Source organism: Polypterus senegalus, chromosome 10, assembly GCF_016835505.1.
Source record: "Polypterus senegalus isolate Bchr_013 chromosome 10, ASM1683550v1, whole genome shotgun sequence".
Classification (NCBI taxonomy): Eukaryota; Metazoa; Chordata; class Cladistia; order Polypteriformes; family Polypteridae; genus Polypterus; species Polypterus senegalus.
In genome coordinates, this window is record NC_053163.1 from 24,325,495 (window position 1) to 24,342,065 (window position 16,571).

Here is a 16,571-nt window from a genome sequence, read left to right on the forward strand (position 1 = left end):
ATTCCGGAACTAGGTGTTGGAGACCCTTTGGCGTTGGCAGTTGTTTGGGACCAATCATTTAAAACCCCTTGCCATTAGTTATAATTGAGCAGTGGAATGGTTCGCTGTGAAAGCCTTTTATATAAGTGATGATAGTGTGACTGCTACTAAGGAAATTTCAGCATCATTACCAGTTAGGATGTCATGATCGTGATCCCGTCTGCTCATGTGATTACAACATGGGCATGTAATTTCGAAGAAACGGGTTCAGCCTTAAAAAAAAAAGTCCCCAGGTGGAGCCACTTCACATACTGCTTGAAAATTGATGGCAGCTATTTGACAATTGTTTGGAAGGTTCGCCATTTTACGCAACGATGGCATTCCATGGCCTCAGAGATCCCTAGATCTCACTGTTTGTGATTTTTTTCTTTGGAGACATCTTAAAAGACAAATGTACTGCACACGTCCTGCAACCATTACTGAACTAAAAAGGAGGATTGAAGAGGAAATCACTGGCATTCATCTTGACATGTTACGTCTAGCAATGCAGAATTTCCACAACAGGCTGTCAGAATGTGTACGGAGAAATGGACAACAACGTCATGATGTTTTCTTCAAATGAGTATTGAATGAAATTGATTGCCATCATTAATTGCATATCCTGTACAATACATTTCATCATTAAATGTATTTTATAATGTGTTTATTCATGCATTGAACGTCAATTGAAAATTTCCTGTTGTCCTGCGCCACCTTGTAAAACTGAGATATGGACAAATAAAAAGCAGTCCAAGGATCGTATTAAACTTCAGACAAGAGAAAGATGATCTGTATTCCAGGCTTATTTGATATCAGACATATTTCTCAGTCGTCTAATACATTTGTTTTTCTTTTTTCATCTTGTAAAGTACTTTCAGCTACATCATTTGTACGAAAACGTGCTATAGAAAGAAATGTTGTTGTTGTTGTGACTACTGAAGAGATCTGCACTTCCTAGCCTAAGAGTTTATGATAGATGTCAATATGGCATTGAATAGTGACAGCTGTGTGCTTCTCACCCTGCACCATACATGACTTGAGGGCATTGTCCACAATTTGCCGTTCGTAAGGTTCACTTACCTGCCCCAGGTTATCAAAGTTGTATTTGTGATGGACCCATTTGTATCGAGCTGCTAGGCAGTCAGATCTATTGGTGATGTTCTTAACATCGGGACCCAAGCAGTAGAAGAACTTCCCTTTAAAAAGCTGCAAAGAATTAGAAAGAGAAAAACTGAAAGAAAAAAAATACCAAGCTTAGAAAATCTAACAGATGGCACTATCACCCATCACAGTGATGTAGCCGCTGGGGAAATTCATGCCTTCTGCAGTGTAACCCAACTGAGAAAGCAGCCAAAATGCCCTAATGGCACACTGCTGTGCGAGGGCTTCTCAATGCACGACACCTGCAGACGCTGCGCTCTGTGGAACATTTTGCCTTGTTATTGTTGTTGATAAAAAACTGTTGGCTGCTTAAGATCCCCCCCACCTTAAAAAGTCCTGCAGGGCCTGTTGCATTCCTTATACACTGAACGAAACAAAAGCCATTTCTGCAGAAACTGATAAGGCATGAAAGAAAAGGAAAAATCATTGCATTTTGGAACAAGCACATATCAAAAAATTACAAAGACGTTCTTAAACTTATGATCAACCTAAAGATTTTGTTATAATGTGTGTGGTATGTAATAAAATTAAAAAAGAACATGAAACATTAAGGAGCTGTAATAGAATGGCAGAGATACCTGCACTCCAAGGATGCCAAAGATGATGAAAAACGCACAGCAGATCAGAACGATGTTTCCAATGGGCTTGAGGGATGAGATGAGCGTTTCTACGACCAGTTTAAGGCCCGGGGCTCTGCTGATCACCCTGAAATAGACAGGAAGGGCAGTTGGGAGTGAAGGAAATACAGCAGAATAGGCAAAGAGACCAAAAGTGAACCCACTGGTCTACTAAATGACTTAATGAGTGAGTAACCCCTGCTGCAGTTCTTGACTCGCCTTGCTCGGTTGTCTATCTAAAGGATCGATTCATTTGTTGATAAACCTTTGCTGAATTTGTTATTGACTGAATAAGAAACTGAAAGCATGAACTTAGTGACTCATTTGCCATCTTATGAATGTCACACCACAAGAGTTTCATCTGGTTGCATTTTTAATCGACTTCTTGATTAGACACCCAAGTCTACAATTTTTGCTTTGACATATTGGATGAATTGCAAAATGACTGAATCATTGAATGAACAATTTACTTCTTACCCTATTAATTGTCTCATTAACCCATTGATTGTGTGTCTGCATCATTGACTGACTGATGAACTATTTATTTTAAAATGATTAAATTATTGACTTAATAACCATTTGATGATTACTTATTACATAATGAATTAAATGATGTACTAAACATCTGATTGATTCATCCTGCAAATGGCTTAATAACTGACCACATCAACTATATAATAAAAGGTGTGTGCATGTACTGTATGTGTGTGTGTGTCCAGTCCCTCCAACCAATCTGATTGGTCAGTTTAGCTTTGGTTGCTTAGTCAAATTCAATCAAGAGAGGTGGACACATTCAAGGATAGTGAGTAAAGGAGTAGTAGGAACCCTGAGAGCCATCTCAAGAATTCGAAATAATGTTTTGACAGTAGGTAATGGGGCCCATTTATCATTGGTGTTGGTCAAAAAGAGGACAGGAGGTGACACATCTCAAAATAACAGGAGTCTGAGAAGCAGACATTATGGGAACACAATTGAGAGAGGAAGAAGAGCAGCCAAGACAGGTTGAGACACATGAGAATACCGAAGAAAGTTGTAGGATGGTCATTGAGAGTACATTATAATAGTAGTGTGTCAGACAATAATTTAGAGGTAACAGTAGTATTTTTGTTTGCAGTGCATATTGAAATATAGAAGCATTTGTTTTCAAATGTCATGAAAAGACTGCTGAAATGGTCAAGTAAACAAGCAGAATGTTCCAGGATGATAGTTCAAGAAACTGACTGATGTAATGTTCTTTCATGCACCTAGTAAGACTGTCTAGTAGGCTTGTATACAGTTTTCATAACAGAATAAGGATATAAAGGAGTAAAACGTATTTCCGGCTGGCTGTGCTCTATGCTAAAGCACTCAATTCCTTTAAACCAATCAGAGTGTGATATACAAGCATTATTTCAGCACTGTTATGCAAATTTAGTTGTTTATAAAGCAGACCTCTGCCCTTATTTCACTGACCCTGTTGTAACAGACTGCTGTGATTGATGCTCCCTCGTCACCATGGTGCTGCAAGAATAAATAAATGATGCAGATGGACAAGCTTTCTCCTGCCTGATTACTGACTCAAAAACATTTTAATAAACTTGTCCTGGTAGAGGATACATTTCTTTCTTTAATTAATATATTAATTTATAACACAGGTGCTACTTAAAATGGACTGCAATTCCCAGGCGCAGTGCACCATTGGGGGATTTGGCTGTTGCAACAAAGGCTGCTGGGACAAAGAAGGATAAGGGACTGAATTGAAAAGGGAGCTGTATCAAATCAGCAGGATCACAATTTTATTACCTCTCTTTCACTGTTTGTTTATTTGCTTATGATGGAAATATTGAAGTGATTCTCATGAAATTTTATGCATACCTTGATGTTGGTCTAACTTAAAATACAGGATTTATGGAGTATCAGGAAGAGGTGATATAATAGGAGGGAGGCAACTCAAAAACCACTACTGATGAGGGGACTACAACTCCTATCAGGCAGCAGGAGTGTGCTGGGGATGAGGCGAGGATGTCATCACTACCTTGGAAGTCAGCTGTCACAGCTGGGAATGACATCACACCTGAGCTGACAATGTTCCAGTAAAACTTTCAGAAAACCAACATGGACAGGTCCAGGAAAACTGTTGTTCTCCATCACAATAAATAGCAGCTGATAACAATGCAGTAGGTGCTATGTTGCCCATCCAAAGACGGTAGCAACATATCCACAGATAGAAGTGGACAGTACTGTGTGTGGATGATTTAATGAGACACAAACAGATAAAAGTGCTAATAAACAGTATAATACTACAGCTTTCACGGCAATTCAAGGTGTACATCACCATTTTGGTTTGACGTCATGATCTGAGGTCAGACAAACTTGGACTTGACAGGCCAGCCACGAGTTCCTGAGCTGAAATTCCAACATTAATGGGGTGTTGCTGGTGAAAATTCCAAGTTGGAACTTCCCACTTCAGACAGTTTTCTACTGACCAAAATGGAATCTCATCAACCCCAGGTATAAGTACATGCAAAGTTTTGTCTTTAATTAATTTGGAAAAATTTAATTGTCTCCCAGGATTACAGCTTTTTTGTCATCATGGGTTGCATTTAGCCATATTGAATTTCCAAAAGTCAGTTTTTCCCGCTGTTTATTTATTATCCCAGCAATGATAGGTACTTCGGATTGTCTAACATATTAACCAATTAAAACCTGAAAGGCTGACTGACCCTTTGAAATGGTTGATTTACAGAATGAACAAGTGGCACGATGGCACGATGCTGTAGAGGTCAGGTCTACCATCACACAGTTGCACAGGCCTCAGCTCAAATCCCAACTCAGTAGAATTTACATTTTCTTCCTCATACATCAATTCAAATCAGATTTTTGCTTTCTATTAAGTAAAATCAAGTTATGTATTTTAATACAGTAGCACTACTACTCCCTGTGTTCGCAGAATATTCTGGTTTACCACATAAAGATGCGCTTGTTAAGCCAGTGACATGTTAACTGATTTCTAGTTGGACAGGATGTCAAACTTGACGACTGCAGTTCCTGATCGCATCTCCTGAGGATGGCAGACTAGACTATAAATTTGCAGGGGATGACAAATTGGAAGACTTTCCAGCACAGTTTCACATTTCTAAAGTATCGCACGTTCGCTCCTTTTTGTGACAGGAAATAACACGCTGACAGACAGAGCCACTCCAGTACAAATGTTTCCCAGATATAGTAAGTTTATACATAATATCTGCCCTTTTTTTTTTTTTTACTTTTTTCCATTCTGTCAAGGTATGTAAGTCTCTGTATTTGCAATGTCCAAAGCACCCACATTCCTCATTCCTTGTTGCTGCCTTGTATGCATTGTACTTCCAGGTGAGTGCTCATTGGCTCTTTTAAGTATCTCACACACACACAAGCCGCCCCTACGACTAATGACAAGTTTGATTTTGTCGGAGCGAGTTGTAGACTGGTTGGTCTGAGTCAGTAGGTATTTCAGACTACATGACTGCTGGTCACGGAAGTGTGCCATGTCTGCCTCCAACTCACTATGTAAATGTAACCTGTAACTGAAAACCATTGGGAAATTCACATAATGTGACAGGACCTTTTAGGTGGATTGATAACTCTAAAGGTGGCCTGTGATGGGTGGGCGTTCCATCCAAGTTTGTAGCCCCTTCTATTCCTGGAAAAAGCATCAACAACTGCCATGGCTCTGACTAACATTTAACGCACTTTAACATAAGACACCACTCTCCTTTCCATTTAATCCAGATGACGTGAGGGGTGAGGTGGTGCCAATCTCACTTCCAATGGGCACAAAGGAGACAACTGCCCTGCACAGGGTGCCAGTTTATCACAGGCAAAAATAAAATATGAGCATAGAATATGGATGACGTACCACGCTGGATGCTCGAATATGTGACTTATGAAATGATTGGTTTCATAAACAAATTGGGTCATTGATTACTGGAGTTATTTACTTAATGACCGGTTCCTTGAATACCTTAATGCATCATTTTGTTTTTGATTTGACTTTCTGAGGTTTGGCTCACTGTTGATCATATTGCATCCAATGAATAATTGACTAATAAGATTATTGAATTAATTACAGTTTAACTGAATTTCAATGCTTTTCAAAACCTATTGTCTGAAAAGAATGCTGCACTTCATTACTGATCGACATGTCTAGAATCTGCTTACTTATTAACACTCTTTATTTGTCTAGTTAACGACTGGCTTATTGATAGGCTGCCATGTCAACTAACGGACTTATCGGCTCACTGACTGATTGGCTGAGAGGCGTCTACTTCCCTGCCAGGTTTAAAATGCACCCAATTAGATGATTCTTTGGCTCCTGCAATTGTTAGCATGCGTGTGACTTTTATAATTACTGTAATTGGTTACTGGTATCAACTGCCCAATTGTTTGGCTTGCATGTTAATAATAGGGTGATGTGGTTTGTGGGCAGTTTGATGATGGTCCAATCAAACTGGGACTAAGGCTTATTTTGCATTATATCCTAAAGATCAATGTTGGAATACTAAACCACACTTTTAGCAATGGCTAAATAAGGGCCAAGATGAAGTATTGTAATGACAGAAGTGACTATTATGTTAAAAAGAGAAGCACCAAAAACCATTGCATGATTGCTGTTGATAGATTTCTTGTTATCTTTTTAATGCAATCCAACCCTGCATTTCAGTTGACAAACTAATAGATCAGTTCTGTGTGGACCCTAACTTGGTAGGGTGCATGCTGGACATTTTAACTAACAGAACACAAAGAGTGAGTGCTAGTGGTTGTTTTTCTCAACTCATCCACTGGATCACCTCAAGGTTGCTATCTGTCTCCTTATCTGATTATCTTCACACAAAGAAATTCGCAGGTGATTCGGCCCTTATGGGGTGTATTGATAAAGGGGATGAGACAGAGGAGTAGAGTCAGGTGGAAAAGTTTGTTTCTTGAGGACTAAAAGAAACATCTGCACATCAGCAAAACCAAGGAACTGAATCTTGACTTTCACCACACCAAAAAGCCTCTATATGATCAGTCAGAGATATAAAGGTGGTCCACTCCTACAGTTACCGGGGTTTCACATCAATGACAGGTTGGACTGATCTCAGAACACAGAGGAACTGTAGAAGAAAGGGCAGAGCAGGGTCTTCCTTAGGAGACTGCATTCTTTTAATGTGGGAAGTGACCTTCTTCACATCTTCTACGACTCTGTGACAGCCAGTGCAATTTTCTACACTGTGGAGGGCTGCTAACATCACTTTGAGAGAAGCCCACCGAATCAACAAGTTAATTGGAAGGGCAGGCTCAGCATTGGATGGATTGACTTTCAGCCAATGAATCATTCAGCAGAAGTGTGTCAAGAAACACAAATGGGGGTCCTTTATACCAGGGTCTTCCATGGAATCTTCTCTGTGAAATCTGTCTTGTCAATTATTACTCAGGGAGCTTGTGATGCTTGTCTTTTTTTGTTGTGAAAGAGCGACTGTGTTGCTTTCTTGTTTAATGTTTTGTAAAAGGTTGGACAATTTGTTTGATTTGATACAGCAGCTTACTGAGGGATTGGGAGCTGTGTACACAAGAGTAAACTTTCTCTTTGGTATCACAATGATAAAAGAAAGGAAAGTAATGTAAAACTTACAAGTTGTATCATCGAACGAGATAAATCGTTATATAAAACGAGGCAGTGCAAAATTGAAGGCAGTGGTATGCAGGACCTAATAGTGTTTTTTTTTTAAATACACTGCATTAGTAGAATATTAGAAGATTTTACATTTTTACAAATATATGGCTTCTTTTACTTCTCTGACTTTGAGAGGCAAAATGCAGAGACTGCAGTCTTCTATTAAAACAGGTAAAATACATACATACATAAACAAAGAAATGTATACTGTTACTCAGTATGTTGCTATTAAATTATAACTTATTGCAAAAAATTAAAGAGCATACATTATGTTTTGCTGACTGTTTCCCCGGCTTTTGAATTGAAATTAACATCTATCTATCTATCTATCTATCTATCTATCTATCTATCTATCTATCTATCTATCTATCTATCTATCTATCTATCTATCTATCTATCTATCTATCTATCTATCTATCTATCCCAAAATGAATCTGACTTATCTTGCCAACTATACTATAATTAATCTGTCTTATCCTGCCAACTATACTAAAATTAATCTATCTATGTAGCTGTCTTATCTTGCCAACTACACTAAAACGAATCTATCTAGCTAGCTATCTTATCCTGCCAACTATACTAAAATTAATCTGTCTTATCCTGCCAACTATACTAAGATGAATCTATCTTTAACTGCTTATACTATCTATCTATCTATCTATCTATCTATCTATCTATCTATCTATCTATCTATCTATCTATCCCAAAATGAATCTGACTTATCTTGCCAACTACACTAAAACGAATCTATCTATCTAGCTATCTTATCCTGCCAACTATACTAAAATTAATCTGTCTTATCCTGCCAACTATACTAAGATGAATCTATCTTTAACTGCTTATACTATCTATCTATCTATCTATCTATCTATCTATCTATCTATCTATCTATCTATCTATCTATCTATCTATCTATCTATCTATACCAAAATTAATCTGATTTATCTTGCCAACTATACTAAAATTAATCTGTCTTATCCTGCCAACTATACTAAAATTAATCTATCTATGTAGCTGTCTATCTATCTATCTATCTATCTATCTATCTATCTATCTATCTATCTATCTATCTATCTATCTATCAACAGATGTATCCTTAAATTTGCAGATGACTCTGTCATTTACTGTGTTTACATTTCTTTAACCGGAATCAGGATGTTGACCTTTGAGAAACCGGATTAGTAGAAGTAGATTTCTCAACAAATGACCTGATTATATAGAGATGTAAACCCTTAACCGGATAACTGTTAAGAATTTTGTAGTTTGTGCAGGTCTGTTTCAATCAGTCAGCCTGTGCTTGTATTTGCTCTGCACACACTTTCATTAGCCACAGGAAGAAACATCCAGAAGATACATTTCCAGAAGCGAATGTTGAAGTGATCATATTATTCCTTCTCCTGGCTGAAATAATGTGTCTAAATATTTCCGAAATAGCTACATTTATGTTGATGAGCTGGATTTACAGTGCTAAACTCAACAACACAATCACAAGAGCAGTAGGGTAACATTAACAGTAACACAAGTAATGTAGTCCAATTACTTTTTAAAGTAACACATTGCCTAACACAATACTTATCTTCCTGGTGTAAAATACCTCTGTTATTATTATTCGGGCAGCACTGCTGGGTGTAAGCAAATGTAACGGTCCTTTGCAAGGCTCAGTCACACAGTCAAGCAGAAAAAAGTTTTCTGTGTGAATCCGGTAACAGAAATCAACAAACAAAGCGTCATTTTGACTAAAAATATTTATAAAACACAAGGAAATTCTCACCGGCTCCACGCTTGTTTTCAGATTCACTATGGCTGATGATAATGTTTAACCACAATTTAATGACGTTGGAGCATTTTAACAAAGGAGAACTCTATATGACTACTTGTTCATGCAAATGCAGATTTTTAAGAAAAGAACTTTCTGCCCTTAACCAGGATGTTCATCTTAACCTGGTTACATTATATTTGTGCATGTAAACACACTCAGTGTTAATCTCCGACAAGATAAGGACCTAGTGTTGATGAGTTTGTTCAAGGGTTTATTTGTTTCTTTTTACAGCTTAATATCTCTAAGACAAAGGACATGACTGTAGATGCTGGTGCCTCCTTCCTGCTCTCTCAACAATAATAAAATGGGACACTGTGAACATGGTAGAGGACTACAAACATCTAAAAGCAATAATAGGACCACCTTTGATCTCAACACAGAATGAATTTGTAACAGGACAGTAATGACTATTTTTTCTTAGGAAACTCAAACTTTCAAGTGGAGAAAACTACAATGACACTTTTTTATAACTCAGTCACTGAATCTGTTGTTACATTTGCTTTTATATATTGGATTGGCAACATTAAGAATATAAACCATAAACAACACTGTAAAACTTATGAGTTGCAGCAGCACTCTGTCAATGCGCTGTATCACAAACGACTCGATTCTCTCAAACAGTAGCCATCCTTTTTTTCCTAAATTTCAGTTGTTGTCATCAGGCCGCAGATTTTGGTTGTAGAGGGTAAAGAGCAATAGATGTAAGAACTTTTATTCCCAGAGCTGCAAGCATTTTGAATTTAGTGACTTGGGACGCTGGTAAATTCTAAATTATTATTTTGTGCATTTCTTATCACGCCATTTTCTAAGCCGCTCAATCAGACCAGGGTTGTGGGATGGCTGGAGTATAAAGTGCAAGGTGGGAAAGAACCCTTGACAGGGTGCCAGTCCATCATAGGACTAACATACACACACACCAAGAACACACTAAGGCCAATTTAGTGTCACCTGCATGTAGGAGGACACCACACAGACACAAAGAGAACATCAAATCTCCATGCAGGGAGGACCCGGGATATAAACCCTGGTCTCCTCTCGACTACTGTGCCACCATGCCATCCTATTTTATGTGCTGTTTAAGGTAATTATTCTTTGCACTGATCTTATTGTGTCTTGGTTTATTTTCTTGAATCTGTGTAACAATACCTTATGTTTTTGAACTACCCTGCTGCAAATAAACTTCCATCTGGAATAAGAAAGTCTACCCAACCTAACCTAACAGAGAGGTGAATTCTGAATGTTCTCTGCTGGTACATTAAAGTAACTTATATTAATTATGGCTAACATTAAATGATATTCACAGCCTCATTTCACTCAATTCAGGGTTGTGAGAGCTGAAGCCTATCCCAACATTGGGCAAAATTTAGGGAATAGCCTCTTAAAATGGCACAAGATCCATCCACACAGAGGGAAAACCCAGTTAACAGGATATTTTGAGGTTTCAGTTGGCCAAGCAGTGACCTTCAGAGAACAGGTCACATCACACCAGATGCACATCATCGTTCTGACCTTAGTGGTCGCAGTGTTCTTAACAGCCTCAGGACTCGCAGAACCCCAAGTATTTTGGCTCCTCCCGCTGACGCCATGGAAACCACAATGTCAATCAAGGAGACAAAGACAAGGAAGCCATCCAAAATATTCCAGCTACTGCGCAGGTAGGCTTGCTCTCCAAAATACAATCCCATGGACACCACCTGAGCAAAAGAAATGCAAGCTGATTAGAAATCAAGCAGAGGGTTCCTGGGATTGCCGAGGTGGTAGTCAGTTTAATCAGGCGCAAACCCTCAGCTAATAAACAAGATCATGCATACGGGAAGCTAACCGCATTTGTCACTTTGACCTCTTTTCACCGAATCCCAGCGAGCACAGCACGGAACAAGCTGTACAAAAAAAGGAGAATGTATAATTAAGAAGCCAGCATACCTTGAGAGTCATTTCAGCCACAAAGATCGCAGTGAAAATGTAGTTCGAGATGGTGAGGAACAGCCTCTCCTGTCAAGCAAACCGCAGCCAGAAAAAAAAAAAAAAGAAGAAGAAAGAGTCAGCTCTACAGTTTTTATTAAAACAAGAGTGTGCTGGCGTAGCGCAAAGAAGGGCAGCCACTGCGGCAGAGCAGTCACACCACCCAGGGGATAGCAGGGATGATCTGGTCATTCTGAAAACCACTTTACAGTAGGGGCGTTGACACTAATCCTGCAAGGCATGGATTATGAAGTAATCACTGGCACTTATCAAGTAAACGGCACAAGAGTCGTGGGGCCGCTTATATGATGCCAGTTGCCTGCATTGAACAAAAGTGCAGCAGCCAGAAGTGACATGGCACATTAAGAAACAGCTTACCAGACTCCGCTGATCAATTTCGGGTCTCTCAAGTGCCACCGTGATGCAGTTGAGGAAGATGAACGCCAGCACGACGTAGTCAAAGAGCTTGTGGGCGATCACAGTCTGGCAGAGCACGCGGAAACTGTAAGCATGAAGGAAAACACAGGAGTGTTAGTGTGTGACAGTCAAACAGATCCAACTAAGGACCGATAGCCTGGCATGGGCACATGGGCCTGGTGTTGTTCCTATGAGGACTATTCAGTCTGCTGCTCTAAATATCTGCCACACGTGATGGGACCACCTTCGGATGGTGAAAAGAATGTACAAACAAGCAAGGTTACTAAATAAAAGCTGATGATAATGAATGAAATAAAAACAGTTTTGCAACCTACATTGTTGAAAGAAAATATATTGACAGACTGGAAGAAAATGGTGGTGTGCCTCAGGTTGGCTTTATGCATTAGAGATTAGCAAGTGGAAGAGATTCATGGATCCTCCTGTCCATACAATGGGGTCTTATCTCTGGCGCATCCAATACTAGAACATCAGAACAATCTGGACGAAAACAGGCCGTTTGGTTCACCAATCATGCCCACCTAATTTCTCTAAAATAACATCGTCAAGTTTTGAAGGTCCCTAATGTCCTACTGTCTATCACACTATCCATCCATCCATTTTCAAACCCGCTATCACACTATTTGGTAGCATATTCCATGTGGCTAAAGTTCTCTGTGTGAAGAAAAACCTCCTAATGTTTATGCCAACGTACCCAGAGACAACCTCTCTAATATCTGAAAAAAGGGACTCTGATTCATTTCAGATGCAACTAGCCACTTAACTATGGCATGGGAATTCCGGGTGGTCATGGAGAGCTATGACATCATTCTCCTAATGCCAAGAGCAAAAATGATCAGTTTTACACTTAAAATAATATCTGGAATTGTGACGACCAAGGGAGACCAGGTGGCATCAGAGACTTGTGCAGTGCTGCTGTAATTACCAAGAATTGACCCATTTAATGCCAAACATCCATCCTAATGTTTTAAATAGAATTGACCAACCTTCATTTTGGAAGTCCCCTACCATCTGACCGAATGATATGAGTGACCGGATGGCTTTGGAGAGCCTTACCATGGTAATACAAATGCCAAGACCAGAACTGACCAGTTCCACTCAGCTTAATATATAGAAGATGAATGATCTAACTTCACTTTACAAATACCACCCCATCTACCTGGACTACTGAAGTGGCCTCAGAGTCTCATACTGTACATGGCCAAAAGCAATACTGACCACTTGCATTCATAGACATCCACCAATAGTATTTTAAATACGAGAGACGTTCAAAACGTTTCCACACTTTTTTTAAACTTTATTTATTAATAATTTCAAAAACAAATTACATCAATTTTGTACATAGTCACTTTTGTTTGCAGTGCAATTTTCCCAGTCACGTGATACTCTCAGACACGACCAGTTTACTAGTACTCCCGCCTTCACTGTTTCCAATGAAAAATATAGAATTGACCAACCCTCATTTTTGAAGTGCCCTATCATCTGACTGAATCAATGGGATGGCCAGGTGTCTTTGGAGAGCCATACTGTGTAATACAAGTGCTAAGACCAGCACTTCCACTTAGGGACACTTAGCATAATATGTACAAAATGAATGACCTAACCTCATCTGCTTGGACCACAAAAGTAGCCTTAAGAGAGTCATACATGGCCAAAAGCAATACTGACAACTTACATTCATAGACATCCATCCATCCATCCATTGTCTAACCCGCTGAATCCGAATAGGGTCACGGGGGTCTGCTGGAGCCAATCCCAGCCAACACAGGGCACAAGGCAGGAACCAATCCTGGGCAGGGTGCCAACCCACCGCAGGACACACACAAACACACCCACACACCAAGCACACACTAGGGCCAATTTGGAATCGCCAATCCACCTAACCTGCATGTCTTTGGATTGTGGGAGGAAACCGGAGCGCCCGGAGGAAACCCACGCAGACACGGGAGAACATGCAAACTCCACGCAGGGAGGACCCGGGAAGCGAACCCGGGTCTCCTAACTGCGAGGCAGCAGCGCTACCACTGCGCCACCGCGCCGCCATTCATAGACATCCACCAATAATATTGTAAATTGAATTGCCCGGCCTTCATTTTGGAAGTGCCTTGCCATCTGACTGAATAACAGGAGTCATCAGACAGCTTTAGAGAGACATACTGTGTAATACAAGAGCCAAGACCAGCACTTGCACTATGGAACACTTAGCTTAATATGTGGAACATAAGTGACCTATCCTCATTTTATAAATACCCTGTCACCTGCTTGGACCACAGAAGTGGGCTTAGAGTCTCATACATGGCCAAAAGCAATACTGACCACTTTCATTCATAGACATCCACCAATCTTCATTATATAAGTAACTGAACCACAGGAGTGACCAGGTGGCCTCAAACACGTTTGCAGTGATGCTGTAACAAGAGCAGAACTGATCCATTTTACATCCATCATAATATTTTATATAGAATTGACCAACCTTCATTTTGGAAATGCCCTGCCATCTGACTGAATGAGTGACCAGGTGGCTTTGGAGAGCCATAATTTGGTAATACAGACGCCAAGACCAGAATTAACCAATTCCACTCAGGGATACTCAGCTTAATATATAGAAGATGAATGATCAATGAACCTCACTATACAAATGTCACGTCATCTGCCTGGACCACTGAAGTGACCAGGTGGCCTCAAAGTGTCATATTTTGGAAAATTTTTTAAAAAGCTATTGGTGGCTTTTTATTGTTCTCAAAATTCCATTGTAATTTAGTTGTAATTTTTTTACAATGACAATAAAGGCTTTCTATTCTATTTTGAGTGGAATTGACCAATTTTATGGAGAGAACAGGTGACCACAATTTGGACAAAGACTAATTGCCATTGTACTGCAAATATCTAACTGGTTTTGTGAATGGAATAGTGACTGTCACAGCCAACCCTCACTGACCGATTCTGAGGTGAGAAGAGATACACGGACCAGTCATCCCGGGCCTCACACCAGTCGGGCTTATACACTTCCATCATCTTCTGAATACGAAAACAAAGACTCTGTAAAGAATGAACACCACATAAATAAATTAGAAAGCGTATTTTTATCACAACACACGCAACGTCAGCCATTTTAACGAAGTCAAGCCAGTGAACTCCCATTTACATGAATAATGGGTTAATTATCAGTCCTGCTCCTCAGTTTCATTAGAATTCAGATCACTTTGACCAATTTGCATTTTTCTGCCATTACACAATGTTCTGAAACAATGGCTAGCTTTTCAAATGAATGCTCTCTCAAGTAGACAAGCGCATACAGTACATAAAATGACAAATGGTCAAGATGATCGCCCTTACTGCAATGCCTGAACAAAGCTTTTAGGACCAACTCACATAGTCAATCTCCTCCTCGTATTCCTCTCGCTCCTTGCGTGTGTTAAGCTGAGGGAAAACCTCTCCCAGCAGTTGGGTCGGTGGAGGAGTTTTCCCATTGCAGTCTTGGTGTGCGCTTGGACCACTGAGGCCGGCCCCACCCGAGCAGCTCTTCTTGCGGGCCATTGCAGTGGTGGGTGCCCCCATCCTGGGTACTTGCAGGAGTTCAGGTAGCTCAAGAGACAGGGCCCGCCGATCTCTGTGTGGGCAGGGGTTGGACACTCGGCGGGGCACCACTGAAGCTTGGTGGTGACCGGGGTTATGATGGGAGTGACGATCACTGGTTGTTCCAGAAAGAAGCGACTCTTGCTCTGAGTGGACACGGGCACGGATTGATCCCGACACTCGGCCAAGACTGTTCCAGCTGGACCTCCTAGTACTCCAAGTAGAAGACAATGTGGAAGGGTGGTGCCCCCAGTGTTGATAGTGAGAACTGCGACCACTGCACTGGAAGGAAAACACAGTTAATATGAAGAAATTTACTTAAGTTCATAAGAAGTCAAAATAATCAAAGTAACAGAATTCAGGTCGGACCACTAATATGGCAATGTGCAGCTTGTAATGAAGAACCACAGTTACATGAGCAACGACCTAGAGTCTGAAATTATATATAATGCTTGCTTTCAGTATATGAGCTTGAAAGCAGTGGTTCTCAAAGTGTGGACTGTCAGTATATTGCAGGTGTTACTTGGGCTGGCTTAGACATCTTCCTTAGAAGGACTTTCTTGTTAATAAGTCCACATGAAAAGGCTCCAAGTCACTGACCACAGAATTTCCATTTTGAGATTCTTGCAGATGACAGCATCTTTAACTTCTACACTCTTCTCCGCCATGCTCTGATCCTGTATGGTTGTGATGATCTCTCTGTTTCACAGTTTATTCAAGCTCATGCTGTCTCTCTCCCATCCAACCTAACTCTTTCATGACACGGGACTCTGTTTTTTTATAAATCAACCTTGGTGTGCACCACAAGAACCAACCTTAGACATAGCGATCCCTAAATTCCATGTGAACGCTCTCATTCTCATGTATTCTCACCTATTAATCTAATGTATTCATTCTCATGTATTGTCTGTGTGCCTTTGGATCATTGGATGAAGGCGGCATGGTGGTGCAGTGGGTAGCGCTGCTGCCTCACAGTTAGGAGACCCGGGTTCGCTACACGGGTCCACCCTGCGTAGAGTTTACATATTGTCCCTATGTCTGCATGGGTTTCCTCTGGGTACTCTGGTTTTCTCCCACAGTCCAAAGACATGCTTTGGCGATCCTAAATTGTCCCTAGTGTATGTGTGCGTACCCTGTGGTGGGCTGGTGCCCTGCCCAGGGTTTGTTTCTTGCCTTGCACCCTGTGTTGGCTGGGATTGGCTTAAGCAGACCCCGTGATCCTGTACTTAGGATATAGCAGGTTGGATAATGGATGGATGGATCATTGGATGAAATCTGGGACTTTGGAATGTAAACACACCAAGGTTTGAAT

General features: G+C 40.4%; 1 protein-coding gene across 2 annotated transcripts in view; it reads right to left on the minus strand.

Annotated features, from left to right (window-relative positions):
- Nucleotides 1-16,571, minus strand: part of LOC120536964 (voltage-dependent T-type calcium channel subunit alpha-1I-like) — an 808,892-nt gene that overhangs the window by 127,279 nt on the left and 665,042 nt on the right. For both annotated transcript variants that reach the window (XM_039765546.1, XM_039765545.1), the window contains exons 17-23: nt 15,056-15,541; nt 14,622-14,722; nt 11,627-11,750; nt 11,210-11,278; nt 10,796-10,980; nt 1,758-1,884; nt 1,099-1,224 (exon numbers count right to left, since the gene is read on the minus strand). In XM_039765546.1, coding sequence (XP_039621480.1) covers nt 1,099-1,224; nt 1,758-1,884; nt 10,796-10,980; nt 11,210-11,278; nt 11,627-11,750; nt 14,622-14,722; nt 15,056-15,541 — 1,218 coding nt within the window. The remainder of the gene's footprint in view (nt 1-1,098; nt 1,225-1,757; nt 1,885-10,795; nt 10,981-11,209; nt 11,279-11,626; nt 11,751-14,621; nt 14,723-15,055; nt 15,542-16,571) is intronic.